The following is a 20,958-nucleotide window of genomic DNA, read 5'->3' on the forward strand; positions in this document are numbered from 1 at the left end:
TACGTGTGACACCCAGTAGATGCGTTACACGCGTTTTCAACAGGGGTTCGTACTCTGGATGTACGAATTTTCAATCAGGTATTAAAGGAGATGCTTCTGACTGTCCCCTGCCAGCCAACGTCACTCTCATCCAGTATGTGGATTCAATTCTGATCACAGCTCAAACAGTGAATGCATGTTTAGACGCCACAGGAGTAATTCTTAGACTTATAGCTTTGCAAGAATTGTAGGCGAGTCGCCGACAAGTAGATTTATTAGATCATTATTTCCCTGTCCCACAGATCAGCTGTGCGTCTCATTCTAAGCACATGAAAGTCAAAGATGTTGTCATTTTTAGGTCTGATTGGCTGCAGCAGACATTACGTTCCCAACTAAACAGGATTGACCCATCCACTCCATGACATGGTCAGACAGCAAAATAGGAGGAACCTTAAAACAGACCTGCACTGGGTTGCAGAGGCTGAAACTACTTTAATTAAAATAAAATAGGCCCTGGCTGCGACCTCTGAGCTGACCACACCAGATTATCATAGACCATTTTTCCTTGATGTTTCTGGAACAGAAGATCTTGCAAACAGTTTTCTGTTCCAGAGAAAAGGGGGAGGAAGAGTAATACTTATGTACCCAAGTGTTATGTTAGAAAACATGGATAAGAGACATCACAACTGCATCAAACATACATTTGGAATAACCATACCACGCTAGCACATAGTCACGGGACACCCATTACAAATACTGACCACACATGGAGGAGTGGCTTACGTAAACTTTCAGGAATTCACTCTCTCTCTGAACAACATTTTAGAAGCACCCAATATCACATTCACACACAAAGGATCACAGACCACATGACCACAGGAACACCACATGTGTGCTGAACAGGTGGGGAAAAAAAACAGGAGAAGATCAGGTCAGATGTGCAGTCCACAGGGAGCAAAGAGTTTCACACAGATGGTTGTTGTTTCAGGCATGACAAGGATGCATTGAGATCAGAATGTGCAGCAGTGGAAGATCAGAATGGTCAGCATGTGGTCAGAAAGGCAGAAAGACTAACAGATCCACAATCAGCTCAAAGAGCAGGAGTTGTTGAGCAGGATTAGCTGAAGCAGAAGGAGCAGAGCTGTTCAGGAAACAGAGTGGGAGCCAGAGCCATGCTTCTATGAGGGGGTAAGATTACAAAAGGGGGGTGTGACCAGGAAAACCAGGGAGGGTTCCAGTAGAACAAGCAACAGGGCGAGAAATCATAATTAATATTACAGACATGGTGACCTCCATCAGAGGTTACAGGTCTGTGTTGGTGTGCTTTGATGCATTTACTGGGTGTCCAGGGGCGTGGCCCACCAAGAAGGAAAATAGCAAATCAGGAATAAAATGTCTATTAACCATTACATTCAATGCCATGATTTTCCCATAAAAGACAGGTCAGACAATGGAGCAAACTTCAGAAACCAGGACCTTTAGAAGGGTGGAGCCCTGTTAGGCCTGAAACATTCACTTGAAACGGTAAAACACCCACAGTCACAAGGAAAGGTGGAGAGAATAAATCAAACATTCAAATTAAATTGGACAAGATCTGTGCACAGACCAAATGAAATGGGGTTGGCCCTCTAACATATACTCTGATGTCAATCAGATGCTCAGTAAATCATAGAGTGAGTCTGAGCCACATGATTAGCAGATAGAACATTTTACAGGGCCACAGTAACGGTTTCCATGCTCAGGGAACCTCAAATAAAACAATGTCTCACCCTGTTAATTAAATTGCTCTCCATAGTTTTGTATCAGTTTTCTCCAAACAGGCGGTGAAGAGACCAGAAGGTGTAACCACTGAGACTGACGACTGGGTGCTGATGAGGGTCATCAAACTGAGACGGTCGGGAGCACATTGGACAGGGCCGTTCCATGTTGCGGAGAGAACGTCGCATGCGGTGAGGGTCCAAGGAAAGGTGACACCTGGTTTCATTGGAGCCAGTGCACGGCAGCAGAGGAACCACAGCACCCTTTGACAGGGGTCCAGCAGGACCTCCAGACAGCACCTGATCCGGTGGTTTCCCAAGAAGGTTCAACTCACACAGGGGCAGAAAATCCCCGGGTCGCTAGCCACAGGAGTCATTTTCTCCTAAAGTCCCCCACCTCAAGAATAGGGATGGAGCGCCCCTAGTGGTGGGAATCAAGAGAGAGGAGCAGCTCAGGTGGTGGAGTTTCTCTCCCACCTTTTGCCGAGTTCAGAATAGCGAAGGATCCAGGTGGTGGAGTTTCGCTCCCACCTGACAGTGGTCGAGTTTCCCTCCCACTCAACTGAACCTTGCATTCGTAACCATCAATTCAAAACTGATCGACATTCATTTTTGCATCCATAACCATCGATTGGAACTGGCTGGTCCTCTGCTCTTAACAGGAACTGTTTGGAGTGTTTTGATTGTATGTAACTGTACATGAGTGTTGTTTATCTTGTTATCTGTGTATGTTTGGATTTTCTTTTTGAGAACCTGGGGTAACGTTGACTTTGTGCTTGTGGTCTATGAGGGTCGTGTAGACAGGCACAGCAAAGGGTGACACATCTTCATGATGTGACATCAGCAGCGTTTCAGCTTCCTGTACCCCCAGGTTGTCCTGATATGAATCATCTTTCTTGTCCTCTTGATCCACAGCATCTCCATCCTCTCTAGGTGGCTTCTCCAACTCCTCGACACTTCCTGTCTGTTCTGGTTTCTCTTCCACAGGTCCTTTTTTTTGTTGCAGATTCTGGGGCACCAGTTTCCTGGAAGGATCTTCTTTCCCCTTCTTTGTTTTCTTTTCCTTATTCATCTCTGATGGAACCAGCTGACCCAAGCAGCTGCATCCTCAGTTCTCTGTCTTCTTCATCATGATCTATCTTTTTTCAGGAATTTATGAGATAATTGAGTTGTGCCCCTCAGGTGCAATGACTCTCTTCTTGGACCCCCACAGGTGGTACTTTTCTTTGTTTGGGTGATTTCAGCATTTGTGTGGTCATACATTTTGTGGTGTTTTGTGAAATGCCTTTTCAGGTCTGTGTTGAGTTGGGCCAGGTGTGATTATGTCTGTTGGGATTTCATGATTGTTTTGGATCTCTTAGGAGATGCAGACTAGACAGAAACACACCATTCTAATGACGTATTTTGCATGCTTTCGTCTTCGCTGACTGAATAATTAAAAAAAGCCTTCAAGCCTTGAGGCCAGAGAGAGCGTACAGCCACAGAGCCTAACAGGTCGTGTTTTTCCACCTCTCCCCTTTTGCAAAAGGTTTGAAAATTCATGCAGACTCTTGTGTGTCTTTTCATTTCCCAACTGCACATTTCATTTTTGGACGTCCTGAACCACCCGAATCTGCGAAGGCCGGATGGGAGGCCAACAGTTCCCAAACCCAAAACCATCAAAACGTAAGAAGTTACAAATCCGAATCACATGAGGCCGTCTGGGAACAAAGAAAGTTCCTTGAGTGCAGACTTTTAAACTTGTGGTCAGAGTCTCCTCCTCTGTAAGCAAGATGGCTGCTGTATCTCCGCCTCTTGCCGCTCGGATTGGCCGGCAAGGAGCCTGCCTACTTCCTTAGTCCATACTTGGAGTCAGCATCTGTTTCCCCCTCTGCTGTCTAGGGGGTCTCCTCACAGACTGACATGGTCCCGCAATCAAATGGCTCCCCAGGTGGCCCCCCACATGTGGCCAGATCTTCCTAGCATCCAGTAGACAATACACCTTTGTTCCCCACACGTGAGCAGATGCCTGTGGCGGTTCCCAGGGATTGAATCAGTCTCAGAGATGATTGATTTATGATCCAAGTCAGACCTACAACCAAATGGCCTCAGAAGATCAAAGACCATTTTCTCCTGAAGGGGGTTGGAGGTTGAAGCTGCATTCCTGAAACCTCTTTACATATGCAATTTTCAGGAAGTCCCTTTGAAATTCAAAGGAACCACACACAGTAAACCTGAAGGAAAACCTTCAATGAAATAAAGATAAGATAAAAACCTAGGAGAAATGAGGACCAAAGAAATATAAATTCCTTCAACACCCAAGTGTCTTTGAGCTCCTTATTTTACATATGAAACTCTGCTTTACCAACACTGACAATAATTTGATTTTGAGTCGCCAAAAGGTTCTGAATTTCTTTGTTTTTCAAACCTATCTGGAAATAAAGCTTCACAAAAGAATCCACATATTTCATCTTTAAGCTAGGCTCGGAAAACTTTGTTTTTTCCTCGTTAATCTATGGTTTGTTCTCGTAAATTTGACTCAGAAGTCATGATTAAAAAAAAAAAGTCTATCAACTCCCCTAAAACTCCATTTTAAGCGTTAGCACTCATTCAAAGAAAAAAAAAAGGAAAGTTTCTGGGCATTTGAAAAGTATTTTAAAAATATCAGTTGACTATTGGTATCCGTATCGGTTGTAGAAAGTCATAATGTTGCATCACTACTACAGAGTGTATCAATGTTTAATCTAAATCTAATTTCAATAAAAGTTTTAGCTTGGTACATTATGTGGATAATCTTGTAATGATATTTTTACTCTATGGATGATGGGGTTGGGCGATGTCCCCTTAATTGGGCATTAACGATGTTTGCTGTCAACCATCGGGATGGACGATGATATCGTTGCGGGGGGGCTATTTTTAATTTTTCTGTCTTATAAAATTGCTATTCGTTATTTTACTTTATTACTTTATTTACTTTATTTCCCAAATAATGACTAATCCGCGATGATCCAGTATAAACTGAGGGAAGTGAGTTTAACAAAAAAGGAACAAACAACATAGAAAAGAAGTGGTCCGCTCCCGCACTTAACTAGTCAAGTGGACCGGCGGAGCGCGGACTTCCAGCTTTATGTTTACGTGCAGCCAGGATGCAGATAGCAGCGCCACCCAAAGCTAATGTTGTTAGCCAGTGTTAGCATACTGCTATTTGTGGCTTCTTTCCGGCTCCGCTCTTCAACACAAAAAGCGCTGACCACACAGATTAAAATTAAAACAGGCGAACAGGCGCTTCATAATAATCATAACATTATTAAAAATTTTCTTTGGTGTGCTGCAGTTTGGTCAGCTTGATTTGTTCCTCTGCCAGGAGTATCTGTGCTTCTGCTCTGTCAGTCTCTCGTTTTAGAAGTCATTCATAAGCATCGTCATTAATTTTCGGCAAAGGATGCTTCAACCATCTTTTCTGAGCTCCTGTGACTGCTGGCTCTACCAGTGAGGGTCCAGGTTGAATTTCAATACTAGGGCTGAGATCCAGAATGAACGTTTCCTCTGCATTAGGAGGAACAGGCTCATTTTTCTCTACAATCGTAGGCTCACCATCCCCTTGAATCCCGTGCAGAGCTTTAGTGTTCTCACCTCCAATAATGTCCAGAACCACATCTGTGTATGCACCTTTCTTAAATGGTTTGTTGCCTGTTTGGGGGTTTTGGCTTCAGCAAGGTCCTTTATTGTTCTGGCCCTCAGATTCTTCCATCTAAATTTCACTTGTTCCAAGGTCCTCTTCTGGCCAGACCCCATTGCATTCACATTCTGAATGATTTCAACCCAAATGTCTTTCTTCCTTTTGTTATTCAACATTCCGCATTCCGCAACAGAGCTTCCTACTATTGAGGCATAATGGCACTTAACACCCTCCAGCAGTGCATGGGTTTCTGCAACAGTGAAATTAGGTCCTTTTGAGTTCATGGTTCCACCTCATCTGTTGCAATGAACATAGTATTTATAGGCCTGGGGCATGATTGATTTAATTGAACACATGCCACAGCAGCCAATTGGTGTGTGGGAAATTGACAGCCATCTTGTATTAAGCCTTTCTCAGAGGACTTACAGAGAGGCACTGACATGGCAGGTATTGTCCATCGCTACCACCGTTTTGGTGGAAGAGGATACCGTCAAAGGGTGTATGGTGAGTGTGCACAACCACTGGAGCAGTACACCACTGAAGAACTGTATGCTCGCTTTCGCTTTGGGAATGCTGATACTCAGTACATTGCAGACCTTGTCAGGCCAAAACTTCAACGGAGAACCTGCAGGAGTCACAGTCTGTCTGTGTAACAACAGGTTCTCATTGGTCTGCGCTTTTATGCATCTGGGACTTTCTACCAAGTAGTTGGTGACAATATAGGAGTGGAAAAATCAACTGTGAGTGATGTAGTGAAAGCTGCGTCAATTGCTTTGGCCAGCCTGGTGAATCAGTTTGTATCATTTCCAAATGATGTCCAGATTGCCCAGACCAAGCACAAGTTTTTTACTCTGGGGAACATGCCCAATACTATTGGGGTTATTGACTGCACTCATGTGCATATCCAAGCACCTCATGAGAGGGATTGGGAGTACATCAACCGAAAGGGCAGGTGCAGCATCAACATCCAACTTGTGGGCGATGCTGACCTCATCATCACAAACTGTGTCGTGAAGTGGCCTGGGTCTGTTCATGATGCACGTATCCTGAGAGAGAGTGCTTTATACAGAGAGCTCCAAACCAACCGACCGGATGGCATAATATTAAGAGACAGTGCCTACCCACTCCTACCATGGCTGATAACTCCTTTTCTTGCAGCATCCACACCAGCGCAGGCACGCTTCAAAACTGCTCACTGCAAAAAAAGATGTGCAATTGAGCGTTTAAATGGAGTTCTAAAGAAACGCTTTGCATGCCTGTCGTGGGTCCCGTCCGGGAATGATTGGGCAGAGGCGCCAAGGTGAAAGTATTCTTGCTTTTAATCAAGAACAGAGCACACCACTGCTCCACAAAGGCTGATCATCAGTTTCTTCCCTCCAACACTCCAAATTCTCCTCTTAGACTCCCACCCTGCCAGCTGTATCTGGTTCTCTTTTAAGTGGTAAGCCCCTCCTCCTGGGCGTTGCTCTCCATCAGTCCAAAGAGAAAACAGGGAGAAGTGTTTACATTTTTCAAGAACTTAAATAAACATACAGAAATAAACAGTTTCATTCAAAGAAACATTCTGTGTCGTGTACAGAAAAGTAACAATAATCATCAATAAAAATAAATACAAACAGTGACCGATGCGTCACATGACCCAGTGTGTCCATGACCACTTCCGGGTTACCGGGTTACTTCCGGGTAAACAAACAAACAGACAGACGCTAATGTTAGCGTCGTGTGTGCTTCGTGTGAATGTATGCGCGAGGATTATAAATCGGCAACCCAGCGTGCACTCAGGGCTACCTGCAGGGGGATAGGGACAGAATGAAAAGGGTAAGTTGATGTAAATGACATGTTACCGGGTCCGTGCATGCGCGTCAATGCGCACGTGTGTGTGTGCATGCGTGTGCGCCTGCCGCGGCAGCTGACGGTTCTACACCGTCACAATGCCTTAACTACTTGCGAGTGGAACCACAGGGAGCATGCAACATAATAGTAGCATGTATCGTCCTGCACAACATCGCTACCAGGCGCAATGTCCCTCTCTGTAATGATGTTTATGATGCACCTGAGCTATTTGAAGAACCACACCAACCTCTGGCATTCCGTCAGAATGAGGGACTGAGTGGACGTATAGTAAGGATTGCAATAGTTAGACATTATTTTTGACAGGCTCATCTTTGATGATTGTTTCTTTGAAATTAATATACGGGGATGAATTGAATATATTATTTTTGTTTGTTATTGAAATAAGCAACCTGTCGCATTTCAGGCAGGCACTCGGCAGTGTTTTACAGGTAACTACCCTAGGGCGGTTCAGTCAATTAACTCACCTGCTCAGCGTCCTATTTAAGCCCAGGTGCGCAGTTGCTCACTCTTTCTTACCATCAGCGCTCATTCTTTGCCGGCTCTCCGTGCTTGCTTTTCTCTTTCTGCGTCATGATACTCTACCCCTGTTCTTTTCGTATTGTGGGATCTCCGCTTTATTGGATCTTAAGGGGGGTCCGTTTCCCCCCTCCATTAAGCGTCCATTCCCTCTCTTTTTCGGCTCCCGGCCCCCTGCCGGCACGTCTTTGGAGCCGCGGTTTTCGCGTCTTCTGGCGCGTGTCTGCGGAGAAGCGTCCTGCAGCATTTTGGGTTGTCAGTGGCGATCGTTCGGGTAATGTACCAGCCTTATTGAGTGCCGTGATCGCGAAAATGTTTGGTGTGTGGCGAGTTGTCGTCTTTCGTGCTTCTGTGATGTGTTTTCTTCTGGGTTCCGTTTTCTGCTTGGCGCGATCATCGGTGAGGTCACGCCCCTAAGGACCCTGGGACTTGCAGTTCTTTATCAAGTCATGATGCGTTCCAGCCGAGCTGCAGTCCATTGCTACGTGGGATGTTGACCTTTCTCATCTACAAATCTTCTTGGACGTTGGTTACCCTTCCCATCGCCTGCTCTTCAATGACCTTCTGAACATGCGTCCCTCTGGAACCGTCAAAGGTTACTCTCTTACCATTGGTGTATATAAAATTGGTGTATGTAAAATTGGTGTTAAGATTTCGTGCAGGTCTATAATTCACTATCAATTCACTGTTGGAATTTGTGATTCTGGTGGTTTCTATAGTGTGATGAATCAACAATGGACTTCTCCTTAACTATCTACTAAATTTCACTTTCTCAGATTTGTTCTTTAAAAGCACTGTTATTCCATTTATCTCAAGCATTGTGTAACTGATCATTTTCTGGATCATTTATATATTCTTTGCCGAAACTAATACTGCTTTTTCTTTATCTATGTATTGCATCCTGAGCCCGCGAACCCCTACTCCCCAGTCTGCTTCTCCGTTTCCAGCGAATGATGGCACCCCTGCATTCCTTGATCTGGTGCTGCAACGATGACTGCTGGACGTATCTATTGGCGGCCCAACGGTCAATGGTACCGGGTCACACATAGCAGATCCATTACATAGTGTGTCCCCTTTGTGGAGCTGTACTTGAAAGGGAGTGGCCCAACGGTCAAAGGTGCTGGGTCACACATAGCAGTCATACTGGAAAATGGAATGAAATTAAAACGGAATGCTGCCGAAAACACACCTCATCTTATTACACACTGATTAGACATTCACATTTTCTTCTTCTGGATGATCTTGGTGTTGGGGGTTTTGTTACCCCAAAGTTTTATGGAAATTATCTCATGGAATTGAACGGAGCCTTATGCCAAACGAAAAAAGATGTGAATGGCAACTAACGAATGTGAAAATTAAGTATGTGAAATAAATATTTCTTACTGCAGAGATGTCTGACTGAAATCTGTTTCGGAGATTATTTCATATTTCATTGTTTTTACTTTACTGAATAGCTTAATTGGTAGCCTATGTCTACTATATCTACTTTATCACTGTTACAACGGTTACACAAGTCAAGTGCAAAATATGAATCAAAGTATAAACACTAAATGAAACAAATGTATTATTTGACCAATTTTAAAGTTTTTCTACATTTCCCTTCTGGAATCCACCTTTAAATCCTACACCCTGTTGGGATCAGGATAATCCAGTTTTTCTGGATCAAAGTTATCCAAATCCTACTGAAAAGTTTTGAACAACACAAACTGAAGGTTTGATCCAGATTAGAACTAGGATTGGATTCTGTGATCTAATCTGATTTCAGATTCCTTCTTTCCCTTTTGAACAATCCATTTTCAAGATTTGATCCAATCCTATCACAAAAAGCCAATCAGCTTTCCTTTGAACAACTGGCCCCTGAATCCAAACCATGTTTCAGATCAATACTCCAAGTTAGAATGAGAAGAGGAAGTGCAGTTCTCCATCAGTCCACCGGGGGAGCTGCAGCACAATAACTGTCCACTTGATGCTGAGAGAGACAGTGGAGCTGATCTCAGATCAGTTCCTGCTGCAGCTCTGACACTCATCTCCACTTCCTCTGATTCCTCCATCACTCTGCTCTCCACCTCCCAGGAACACCGTCCAGTCACAACATCTCTGCAGACCAGCTGCTGCTGCTGCTCCTCTATGCTCCTCCAGGAGGAACATCAGACCAACACCTGCAGAGAGAAAGTGTAGAGCCAGAGATGAAGGAGTGTCTCCTGATCCTGGTCTGTCAGTCAGTGATGCAGCACAGCAGCAGAAAGAGCAGCAGGAGCTTCAGTCCTGTTCAGAGCAGCAGCTTCCTGTCATCTTCACCTGTTGGAGCTTCTGCTGCTCTGATTGGCTGACTGTTGTCCTGAAGCCTGTCATCATTCTCCTCAGAGCTTCACTGAGAAGCTGCAGCTTCACAGGAAACTCTGCATCTTTGCTCTCAGACTAACTTTAGGACCAAACATCTGGAAGCAGCTGGACTGACTCCAACCCTCTGCTGACCTCAGAGTCTGCAGTTTGGAGTTTGGACTCTCCACCAGATCCTGGAGCTGCTGAACATCTGAAGACTGAAGGTCGTTGTATCTGAGGTCCAGTTCTGTCAGGTGGGACGGGTTGGACTTCAGAGCTGAGACCAGAGCAGCACAGCTGGTCTTTGACAACCTGCAGCCATACAACCTGAATCCAGAACAAAGAGTTGAGTTTAAAGACAAAGTTCCTGTTTTTCATCCTTCACTTCTTCTAAAGAGTTCAGAGCTGAAGAAGATCAGAAAGTTTAGAAAAAGTCCAAAGATGTGAAGCAACAGCAGCAGATCAGAAGAGTCCAGCAGAAGCAGAGAAGAAGAACATTCAGGAACATTCAGGACAACATGCAGCTGCTTCAGGAAAGAAGTCCAGATGTGTGAAAGTCAAACATCAGCCTGTGGCTGCATCCAAACCAACTGATGTTTCTGCAGCAACAGCAGAAAAAGTCCACTTCCTCTTTCTGCTCAGCTCTTCTCCAAACAGCACTGAATCATGGGAGAATTTCAGCAGCAGGATGCTGGAAAGTCTTCCTCCCAGTTTTCAGGAGATGATCTTCCAGTCCTTCTCTGCTGCAGCCCTTCAAGCAGAGACTTTCAGCTCCAACAGATCAAAGCAGAGAGAAGAAGGAAGTGATGAGGAAGAGTCAGCAGCAAATGTTGGACATTGATCCCTGATCAAGCATGACTTCAGCTCTGAATGAAGAGTCAGAAGCTGCTGGGAGCTTTGATGGATGATGTGATGATGTTTGTGGATGAAAAGGTGAGGATGTTTGTGGAGGATGTGTCTGTCAGAGCAGCATCCAGCTGCAGCAGGACTCTGTCACTGTCTGCTCACAAACATCAGCCGCTGGACTCTCAGCTGCATCTGCTGAAACACAGCAGCAGGACTCAGAGTGCATGTGAGCGTGCACGGCTGCTTCTTCTGCACGAGCTTTAAAGGAGTCTGTTGGAGCAAAGACACAAAGAAGAGCTGATGGCTGCAAGCAGAACTTTGTGGAGAACAAATGTCAGCAGACAGCTTTGAAGAGATCAAGCAGCGGCAGGAAGAAAAGAAGAAGTTCTTCTGCATATCTTTCAAGAGAAAAAGCAACTGCAGGAAGATGCTGCTGCAGATCAGAATCTGGCCATTTCTGCTCAGTGTGGTTCAACACAACTTTGTCTTCATATTGATCTGAACACATCTGAAACATGGATTCTGACCTCAGAGTCTGCAGTCTGCAGTCTGGACTCTCCAGAAAACCACACAGATGAAGAACTCCTGAATCCTTTAGGTTCTGGTTCTGGCTCAGGTCCAGTTCTGTCAGATTAGACGGGTTTTTCTTCAGAGCTGAGACCAGAGCTTCACTGCTGATTTCTGACAAACTGCAGTTCACCAACCTGCAATGAAACAGAAAAGTGTGTTCAGGAGCAGTGATGCAGCTGGAGGTCCAGGAACTTGGTCCATTCAGTCAGGTGGGACCCGCCCTGATGACAGACTGACAGATGACATATTCTTTTTTCTTTTTTTTCTTTTTTAACTTGTCCTGTCCAACAGCTGGGCAGACAGATGAGAGCTGATGGCCTCTTGTGTTGGACATATTTTACTTTAATCTTCAGACAAACCAAAGGTATGTCTGAATAAACCCCTTTTGTAATTGAGGCCAAACTTTATTAAGTTCAATCATGTTTGAAAATCTTTGGTGTTGGACCGGACGGAAAAGGAAAGAAGGGACGAATATAGAGGGATGTTAGAGAGAGGGGGGGGTGGTAAGAGGGTGATAATAGGAGGGGGGGATAAGACCATGAAGCAGCATAAAGCAACACGTTTACTGGTTGTTTATCATTACGGTAAGGTTCAAATGTAGTACAAAAAGGGCGGGGCCTGTCCACACACACACACTCAAATGTTATCAACACACCTGCTGGCTGTAAAAATGTCCACATGTCAACATGTACACAAAACAGTGTTCACACGCATACTTATGCCTTAAAACCAACTAGTGTGAAATATTTCAGTCATTCAGTCATGCAAACTATTAGTGCAGAGGTGAGCTAACACCTGTGCTCAGGTGACTGTTTATGTTTTTCTAAAATGGACGGTGGAATGTGAAAAGAAGGAAGGAGAGTGCCCAGCCATCCCCACACCAAGACCCCCGCCGCAGCAGCAGCGGCAGCCGGAACCCCCAACGCTACACGGCAGCAGGCAGGGAACAACCGCCCCCCGGCGACCCAGCCCGTCCCACAGGCCAGGGCCAGCAGGCCCCCAGAGCCAGAGAGCAGGGAGGCACGGAGGGAAAGGGAGTGTCGCCCCAGCCCAACCAGGAGGGCAGCCCCCCGCCGCGCCGGGAGAGCCCAACGCAGGGCCCCATCCGAGAAGGGCGCCCACAGCCCCAATTCAATTCAGTTCAATTCAATTTTATTTGTATAGCCCAAAATCACAACAACAGTCGTCTCGATGGGCTTCGAAGTAAAACATGAACTCAAAAGGATCATGAATACAAAGAGTTCAATAGGAAAATACTAAAATGAACTAACAAACTGACTAAGCTATACTGGCATCCCTGCCCTTAGACCCCCCTTCGCGGTAAGGAAAAACTCCCAAAAAAAACGGATTCCGGAAAAAACGAAGAAACCTCAGGGGTGTCCACATGAAGGAGGGATCCTCCCCCAGGACGGACAGGCAATGTACCAGATTAACTTATCTAAATCTACAACTACATATATAAAGTCCAGCAGACGAGCTTCATCCAGCCGTGGTAGTGGGGACAGTCAAAGGCGCGAGTCGAGCCGGAGACAGGAACCACAGCCAGGAGCAGGAGCAGAGACGAGGTACTCGGTCAGGTACAGAGCAGAGACGAGCCAGAGATGAGCCAGAGACAGGAACCACAGCCAGGTGTCGGAGTGGAGCAAAGGCGAGGTAGACGGTCAGGAACTGGAGCACGGATGAAACAACTGGAGTCTGGAAGCACTCCCACTCCCCAGGAGGGGAGAGGAAAAGAGGGACAATACATGAATCGCACTGCACCAAACAAGGGCATGGAGAACTAAATGATAAATTATGATCAGGAATGGAGGAGAGGAAGGGTAGAAGTAGAAAAGAAAAGAAGACAGAACCCCAGAGCACCATAGTTACCCCAGCTTCAACTTCTAGCAGCCTTTTAAAAGAAATAGTTATTAAGTTTAATTTAAACAAATTAACATTAAGTTAAATAATCTCTGAATACTAACTAGTCTGACAATAAGCCTGTCCAAAGAGGAATGTTTTCAGTCGAACTTTAAATGTAGAAACTGAATCGGCCTCTCTTACATAAGCTGGGAGTTTATTCCATAAAACAGGGGCTTGGTGGCTTAACGCTCTACCTCCAACCGTACTTTTACTAATTCTAGGAACCACAAGCAGTCCTGCATTTTGCGAGCGAAGTGTTCTCATTGGATGGTAAGGGACTATGAGGTCCTTAATATAGGACGGGGCCATTCCATGTAAGGCCTTATAGGTTAACAGGAGGATCTTGAACTTGATTCCAGAATCAACTGGGATCCAGTGAAGTGAAACTAACACAGGAGTGATGTGATCTCTTCTGCTAGTTCCAGCTAACAATCTAGCTGCTGCGTTCTGAACAAGCTGGAGACTTCTTAAGGAACTCTTAGGACACGCTGCTAACAAGGAGTTACAGTAATCCAGCCTCGACGTAACAAATGCATGGATGAGTTTTTCAGCATCACTCTTAGAAAGTATATTTCTGATCTTAGCAATATTCCGCAGATGAAAAAAGGCAATTCTACACGCCTGAGATATGTGAGCCTTAAATGATAAATCCTGGTCAAAAAAACCCCCAAGGTTTCTAACTGTGGAATTAGGGGCTATACTTACACCATCCAGGGAGAATATCTGAGCAGACAGAGTATCTCTGAGGTTTTTAGGACCAAGTATAATGACCTCAGTTTTTTCTGGGTTCAAGAGGAGATAATTAATTGTCATCCAGGTCTTGATGTCACTGATGCAGGCGTTCAGTTTCTCTATCTGGTCATTCTGGTCAGGCTTCATGGATAAATACAACTGCGTATCGTCGGCATAACAATGAAAATTAAAGCCGCAAGCGGCGTTGTATGGCCCGCAGACGCAACCCGCCTTCCACGCCCAACTCTACTCACCACCGTCTACCTCACCACCCTCACTGCCCACTTTTGATAAAGGCTAGACAAAACGGCATTTGCTAATTATGCTAACTATGCTAGTTATGCTAACATAGCTAAAAGTGCTAGCATAGCGATCAGCATCATCAACTGACTCAGAAAAACACATTCCTCCATTGGTGAGAGCTATATGTCATAGGTTGATAAAAAACCCACTTTTTCCAAAATGGCGGCTTTTCTGTTGATTTTATCTCCATAGCAACCATTTTATTTTTGGTCCCCTCAGGAGGACGAACAGATTGACGTCAGTTTCAGAAAAATCGGTAAAAGTAAACATTTTGTTGTCCTTAGCAACAGGGGTTTTATGCCAACCACGCCCACATTCCTTATATGTCCATATCCAGTGTTTTTCAATGTATTCAGTTTCAGGCATTAATGCATGCATTCAATTTTCATTGTATTGTATTGAAATGCATGGGAGTTATAACACTGCGCCACTTTGCTAGCTTGCCACGCGCACGCCATTCAAAATCTACAACTTCTAATTGCAACATTTTTTCCACAGTAGCTTGCCATTGATGCCCAAAAAGTTTCGAGACGATCGATGAAAATTCCAACGAAAAGTTTACGTTTGAATCTGGTGGTAAAGGTGTTTTTTTTAGAAAATTCAAGATGGCCGCCTTTTCCCGAGGTCAAAGGTCAACGAAACTCCAGAGGTGATTGTAGACTTACGCTAGGGACATGCGAGTCAAATTTCGTGAAAATCGCTCGAGAAAAAGTTCATTTTTCCATATTGTGTAAAAACGCGAAAAACGCAAAATGGCAGATTTTGGCACAAAATGGCCGCCAAACCGTAGGTCGTGTCACCATCAGGTAATGATTTCAAATCTTTCTTTGGATATACCCGACAAAGTTATCTGGGTTTCGTTAGCCGATTCTTAAAAATAAAATCCGAAAAAAAATTTTTTTGCCGAGTCAGCACTTTTTTTTGCGATCGTTTTTTGTTTACCACGGCCACATTCCTTTATCGATTTTGTCGTATGTGACATCATTTTGTTCAGTGTGGGCCAGGGTATCCCATGTTTCAGTTTCAGGCTATTCCGATAAAATATGTGCGAGCTAGCTAAAATGGCGACGGTTGCGAATTCGCCACGCGCACGCGTTTCAAATTCTACAACCTCTAATTCCAACATTTTGTCCACAATAGCTTGCCATTGATGCCCGAGAAGTTTCAAAAAGATCGATAAAAATCCCTAGGACGAGTTTTCGTTTGTATCCGTTACTAAAGGTGTTTTTTTTTGAAAATTCAAGATGGCCGCCCCTTCCCAAGGTCAAAGGTCAACAAAACTTCTTTGGTAGTTGTAGAATCGTGTTTGTGGCATGTGTATGCAATTACGTGAAAATCGCTTAAACAAAAGTGTTGTTTTCCCATATTGTGAAAAAACACGAAAATCGCCATTTCTCTGAGTTCGCCACAAAATGGCCGCCAAGCCGTAGGTCGTGTGGCCATCCCATAATAATTTCATAACTTCTTTGGGATATCTCCAACACGCGTGTTTTGGTTTCGTTGCTCTAATTTGAAATATTTTTTTTTGGCCCCATAAGCAATTTTCGGCCCTTTCATTTTTTTGACGGGAACGCTCGCTGTGATGTCATCGACTTCGGGGGGGGTGGCGTTCTCTTTGCCGAAAATTCATTTTCAATTTATCCTAGGTGTGTGCCAATTTTGGTGAGTTTTCGGGTATGTGGCGGGGGTCAAATTTGCGATCAACGGATCCGTTAGAAACGGGAATAATAAGAAACGAAGCAGAAACAATATAGAAGTTTTTGCAGTCAGGTGGCCTATGTATTTCAATGCGGCCTGTCTTTTACTATAGGCTGGGCATGTCTTTTTGGCTTTAAACCCGTCTTTTGAGGGCTTTTTTGGGCTTTTTTGGGTTTTTGTCGTCATTTTTGCGACTACAATTTTTACGTTTTTGCGTTGGTGTTGTGCGTGTGTGTGTGTATTTTTGTTGCGTTACACAATTGTCGTGTCGTTTTGTGCTTTGGGCGACTTTTGACCCCATTTTTTGGCGTTTTGACGCGTTTCTTTGACGTTTTGGACCTTTTTGAGTGTTCGACCCTCGTAGCAGTTACAATATGGTCCTTGCACTCTGTGAGTGCTGCGGGCCATAATTAATGCTGTTTTTCCTGATTATGTTTCCTAGGGGTAGCATATAAAGCATAAACAGGATGGGTCCTAAAACTGAGCCCTGTGGGACTCCATAGTTGACTCGAGTGCACTGAGAGGAATGGCCATTTACATTAACGAACTGATACCTATCGGACAGATGGGATTTAAACCACTGGAGAGCAGATCCTCTGATCCCTATGTCCTGCTCTAGTCTATGGAGTAAAATACTGTGGTCGATAGTGTCAAAGGCTGCACTGAGGTCCAACAGGACAAGAATAGAAAGTAGACCCTTTTCTGAGGCCAATAACAAGTCATTAGAGACTCTAACTAGTGCAGTTTCCGTACTGTGGTGGGGTCTAAACCCCGACTGAAAGTCTTCAAAGTGGCTGTTGTCCTGTAGGAGGCAGTAAAGCTGCTTAACTACAACTCTTTCTAGGATTTTAGAAATAAAGGGCAGGTTTGATATTGGTCTATAGTTGGCCAAGATGCTAGGATCCAAACTGGGCTTTTTTAGAAGAGGTTTAACAACTGCATATTTAAAAGACTGTGGCACGTAACCCGTTTCCAGAGAGGTTTTTATCATTGTTAATATGGAATCATTAATTAGGGGAAAAGTTTCTTTAAAAAGTCTAGTGGGAATTGGGTCTAACAGACACGTTGAGGATTTGGAGGACGTAATAATTGACGTTATTTCCGCTTGATCCACAGCAGTGAAGCAGTCCAATGTTACAGAAGTTTGTATGGATGCCTCCAGTTCTACGGCTTCAGCCTGTTCTGGGCTGATAGTAGGAATAACTTGATTTAACTTATGTCTAATATTTGAGATTTTACTGTCGAAAAATGTAAGAAAATCATCAGAGCTGAGAGAAACAGGAACATGTGGTTCTACTGAGCTCTGACTGCGAGTTAATTTAGCAATAGTGCTAAAAAGAAATCTTGTATTATTTCCGTTCTCTGATATTAAGGTTGAATAGTACTGGCTTCTAGCTCTACGCAGAGCTTTTTTATAATTTAATAGGCTATGTTTCCAGTTATCCAGAGACTGCTCTGAACCGGAGCGGCGCCATTCTCTTTCCAACTTACGGGTTTCTTGTTTAAGAGAACGAGTTTCAGCGTTAAACCACGGTGCTACTCGGTTTTGTCTGACGAACTTAGGTTTCAAGGGGGCAACAACATGGAGTGTACTCCTGAGGGCTGTAAGGCATCATTAACAAAGTGGTCATTTATACTAGGACTGATACTATGGGAGCTGGACTCAGAGTATTTTCTCAGAATATTACTAAGTACTGGCTGAACTGTGTGTTTAAACTCAGACACAGAACGGTCAGTTAAGGTTCTTCTAAGCTGTTTCTTATTCACTGGGGCAGAAGGATGTTCCAGTGTAAACTGGAAGGTAATCATAAAGTGATCAGAAATGATGGGGTTAAGAGGAAGGACACTCAGCTGGCTGATCTCTATCCCATGGGTTAGAACAAGGTCCAGGGTGTGCTTATGACAGTGAGTGGGTTCATTCACACTTTGGGTGAAACCAACATCATCTAATAAAGCTGCAAAAGCCTTTCCTAGGCAGTCACTGGGGTCATCAACATGAATATTAAAATCCCCTAATATTATAATTTGATCAGAATCTAAGACAATAGTCGATAGGAAGTCGGAAAACTCAGTTAAAAATTCTGAAGATGGACCGGGGGGGCGATAAATAATTATGAGTAAAACAGGTTTTCGAGTTTAATAAACCGCATTTAATTACATCATAATTCTGCTTGTGAGAACACATACTGCTGTCTGTCTGTGTCTGTTTCTAAGACGCGCTCCTTTCATTTGTCTTTCAGCACATAAACTAAAGCTCGGACCTGCTTGACTTGACTTGACCCCAGACGAGCAGGGAGGAGCAAGGCAGGGGCCAGCCGCCCCCACCCAGGAGGGGAGCACCCCGGGGAGAAAAGGGGCCCACCAGGGGTGTTGTTAACTTGGCCCGACCAGGCTCGGCCACAGTTGGAGATTTGGCGGGGCCCGGCACAGCAAGGACCAGGACCCACCCCCCCCAGGGACACGGACACCCCTGGCTCAGGTGTAATGTGACCCCCCCCCCCCCCCCCCCCCCCGCGCAGAGAGCACCGCCGGGCCCAGGAAACCGGCACCCAGGGGGCACGGCCGCCGTTGCCAAGGACCCTGTACCCCCCACCAGGGAAGGGGTAGGGGACAGATGGTCCTAAGTCCCACCTTCCTTGCAAATGTGTGTGTTTGAGGGGGTCTATGTGTGCATGTGTGTGTGTGTATTTTGGAATGTATATTTTGAGGGAGGAGGGGTGTGTGTACTAAGGGGGGTGCAGTTAAAATTGGCGGGTAGGGCACTGAGGGGACATTTCCTGATTACTCACAGTGATGTCCCCTCACCCTCCCCACCAAGGGGCCCTAAATGTCTAAGGTGCGGTTAAAATTGGCGGGTAGGGTGCTGGGAGGACATCTGTTGCTTGCTGGCAGTGATGTCCAAGCACCCCCCCCCCCCCCCCCCACCAAGGGCCCTACATGTATAAGGTGAAAATAAAACTGAAAGAGGGGGGGCCCACTCCATACAGCAACCATGGGAGGGGGGGACAACTACCAAGTAGCCCCCCCCAAGGCGCATCGCAGGCTAAGCCCCCCACCCCCTCACCCTAATATGAGGTTATATGAGGAAGGGGGTAAGTTGTGGACAGCTGGTAGACTGTCCCCCGGTGGTCAAACAGCCGTCCCGCAGCCCCCCCCCCCACCAGCACAGGGGCCTGGCCCCCCCAGACCAGGGGCCCCATCCCCGGAGGCGCCGACACCCCCGGCCCAGCACTACCCACCCCACACAGAGAGAGAGGAGCCAGAAAGTGCCGGCCCCCCGGAGCAAGCCCAGGCCCCCACCCCCAAGCGCCGGCCCTAGAAGAGCTCTGGTCTGGCCTCGACGGGACAGAGGCAGCCAACCGGCCGGGGCAACCGCCGATTGCCTAACAGACAGATGACATTTTCACTGTTTGCTCATTTCTTTTGGATTTGGACCCAAAAACATGATCAGGAATGAAAATGCAATAGATTAGAAATGACTTGAAATTAAGTTAAAACAGACGAGGAATTGAAATGTCATTGATCATCATGAATTATGCAGGACTAATTAAATTTTAAAAATGCAAATTGAACTGACAGTTTAAAGCAGAATATTCTTTTCAATTATGGAACAAAAAAAACAAGCTAATTTAAAGTCCAATTAATTTCGCTTTGATGTAAAGGTTTGAGTTCATAAATGTTAGATTAAATAGTAATTCTTCATCTTGAATCCTAAATTTTAAAAGACATTTTTAAATTACATGAAAATTCAAGAAAACAAACTTACTGAGTTATGAAAACTAGGAAAATAGACATTGAAGAATATTTCAACAGCAAAGCTAAATAACAGAAAATCCTCCTCTGTATTACTGGCCCCAGAGATCATCAGACCAAACTTGTTTATTATTTTAATTATTCATTACTGGTTTTTAGAAAATATAAAGCTTAAACATTCAAGTGCTTGATAAAAAAAATGTGTTGGTTTTTTCTTTGGCCAGGTAGCTCCACCCCCAGCCTTGAGCATAAACTACCAGCAGGGGTTCTTCACTCTAACCCAACTAAGGTTTTATCTCTGTTTAAGTGTCTGGACTGAGAACCAAAAGATAACCTAAAGACTAAAGACTGGTTCTATTCCAAATTCAGTTCTGAATAATCATCAGAACCAGGGGGGTATTCCAGAAAGCAGGTTATGCTAGCTCCCACGGTAAGTTTGAGGCTAAGGAAGTGGATAACCTCCGTTTTCGGTTCCAGAAATGGAGGTATGTTTCAGGGTATGTCAAGTTGCCATGGCAACTCATGCTCTGAACATAACATGGTCTGGAGCAGGTTAAGTTGAAGCTTAGTTTGTTTACAGAGAGGTGAAGCAGCATGGCGTGTCCATTTCAGTCAGACAACTCTTGCAGTAAGAAATATTTATTTGACATACTTAATTTTCCACATTCTTTAAGTTGGCATTCACATCTTTTCGTTTGGCATAAGGCTCCGTTCAATTCCATGAGATATTTCCATAAAACTTTCGAGTAACAAAACCCCCAACACCAAAATCATCCAGAAAAAGAAAAATGTGAATGTATAATCAGTGTGTAATAAAATGGGGTGTGTTTTCGGCGGCATTCCATTTTCATTTCATTTCCCAGTATGACTGCTATGTGTGACCCGGCACCATTGACCGTTGGCCCGCCCCCGCTCAAGTACAGCGCCACGAAGGGAACATGCTATCTGTTGGATCTGCTATCTGTGACCCGGCACCATTGACCGTTGGGCCGCCCCCGCTCGAGTACAGCGCCACGAAGGGAACATGCTATCTGTTGGATCTGCTATGTGTGACCCGGCACCATTGAC

General features: G+C 44.9%; 2 protein-coding genes across 6 annotated transcripts in view; one reads left to right on the forward strand and one right to left on the reverse strand.

The window, feature by feature from the left end:
- Positions 1–20,958, reverse strand: part of LOC144989034 (NLR family CARD domain-containing protein 3-like) — a 242,440-nt gene that overhangs the window by 201,422 nt on the left and 20,060 nt on the right. The window contains exons 9-11 of one of the 3 annotated variants that reach the window (XM_078940751.1): positions 11,460–11,636; positions 10,240–10,413; positions 6,696–9,923 (exon numbers count right to left, since the gene is read on the reverse strand). The exons of 1 other annotated variant lie outside the window; for it this stretch is intronic. In XM_078940751.1, coding sequence (XP_078796877.1) covers positions 9,890–9,923; positions 10,240–10,413; positions 11,460–11,636 — 385 coding nt within the window. In that variant the 3' untranslated portion in view covers positions 6,696–9,889. Of the gene's footprint in view, positions 1–6,695; positions 9,924–10,239; positions 11,203–11,459; positions 11,637–20,958 lie in introns of those variants that run through there. One more of the 3 variants, XM_078940755.1, reaches the window with a different exon arrangement.
- LOC144988997 (NLR family CARD domain-containing protein 3-like) overlaps positions 1–20,958 on the forward strand; it is a 273,480-nt gene that overhangs the window by 40,198 nt on the left and 212,324 nt on the right. The window lies entirely within an intron of this gene.

The sequence above is a fragment of the Oryzias latipes genome, chromosome 2 (genome assembly GCF_053564925.1).
Source record: "Oryzias latipes strain Hd-rR chromosome 2, Olatipes_Hd-rR_3.1".
NCBI classification, from domain to species: Eukaryota; Metazoa; Chordata; class Actinopteri; order Beloniformes; family Adrianichthyidae; genus Oryzias; species Oryzias latipes.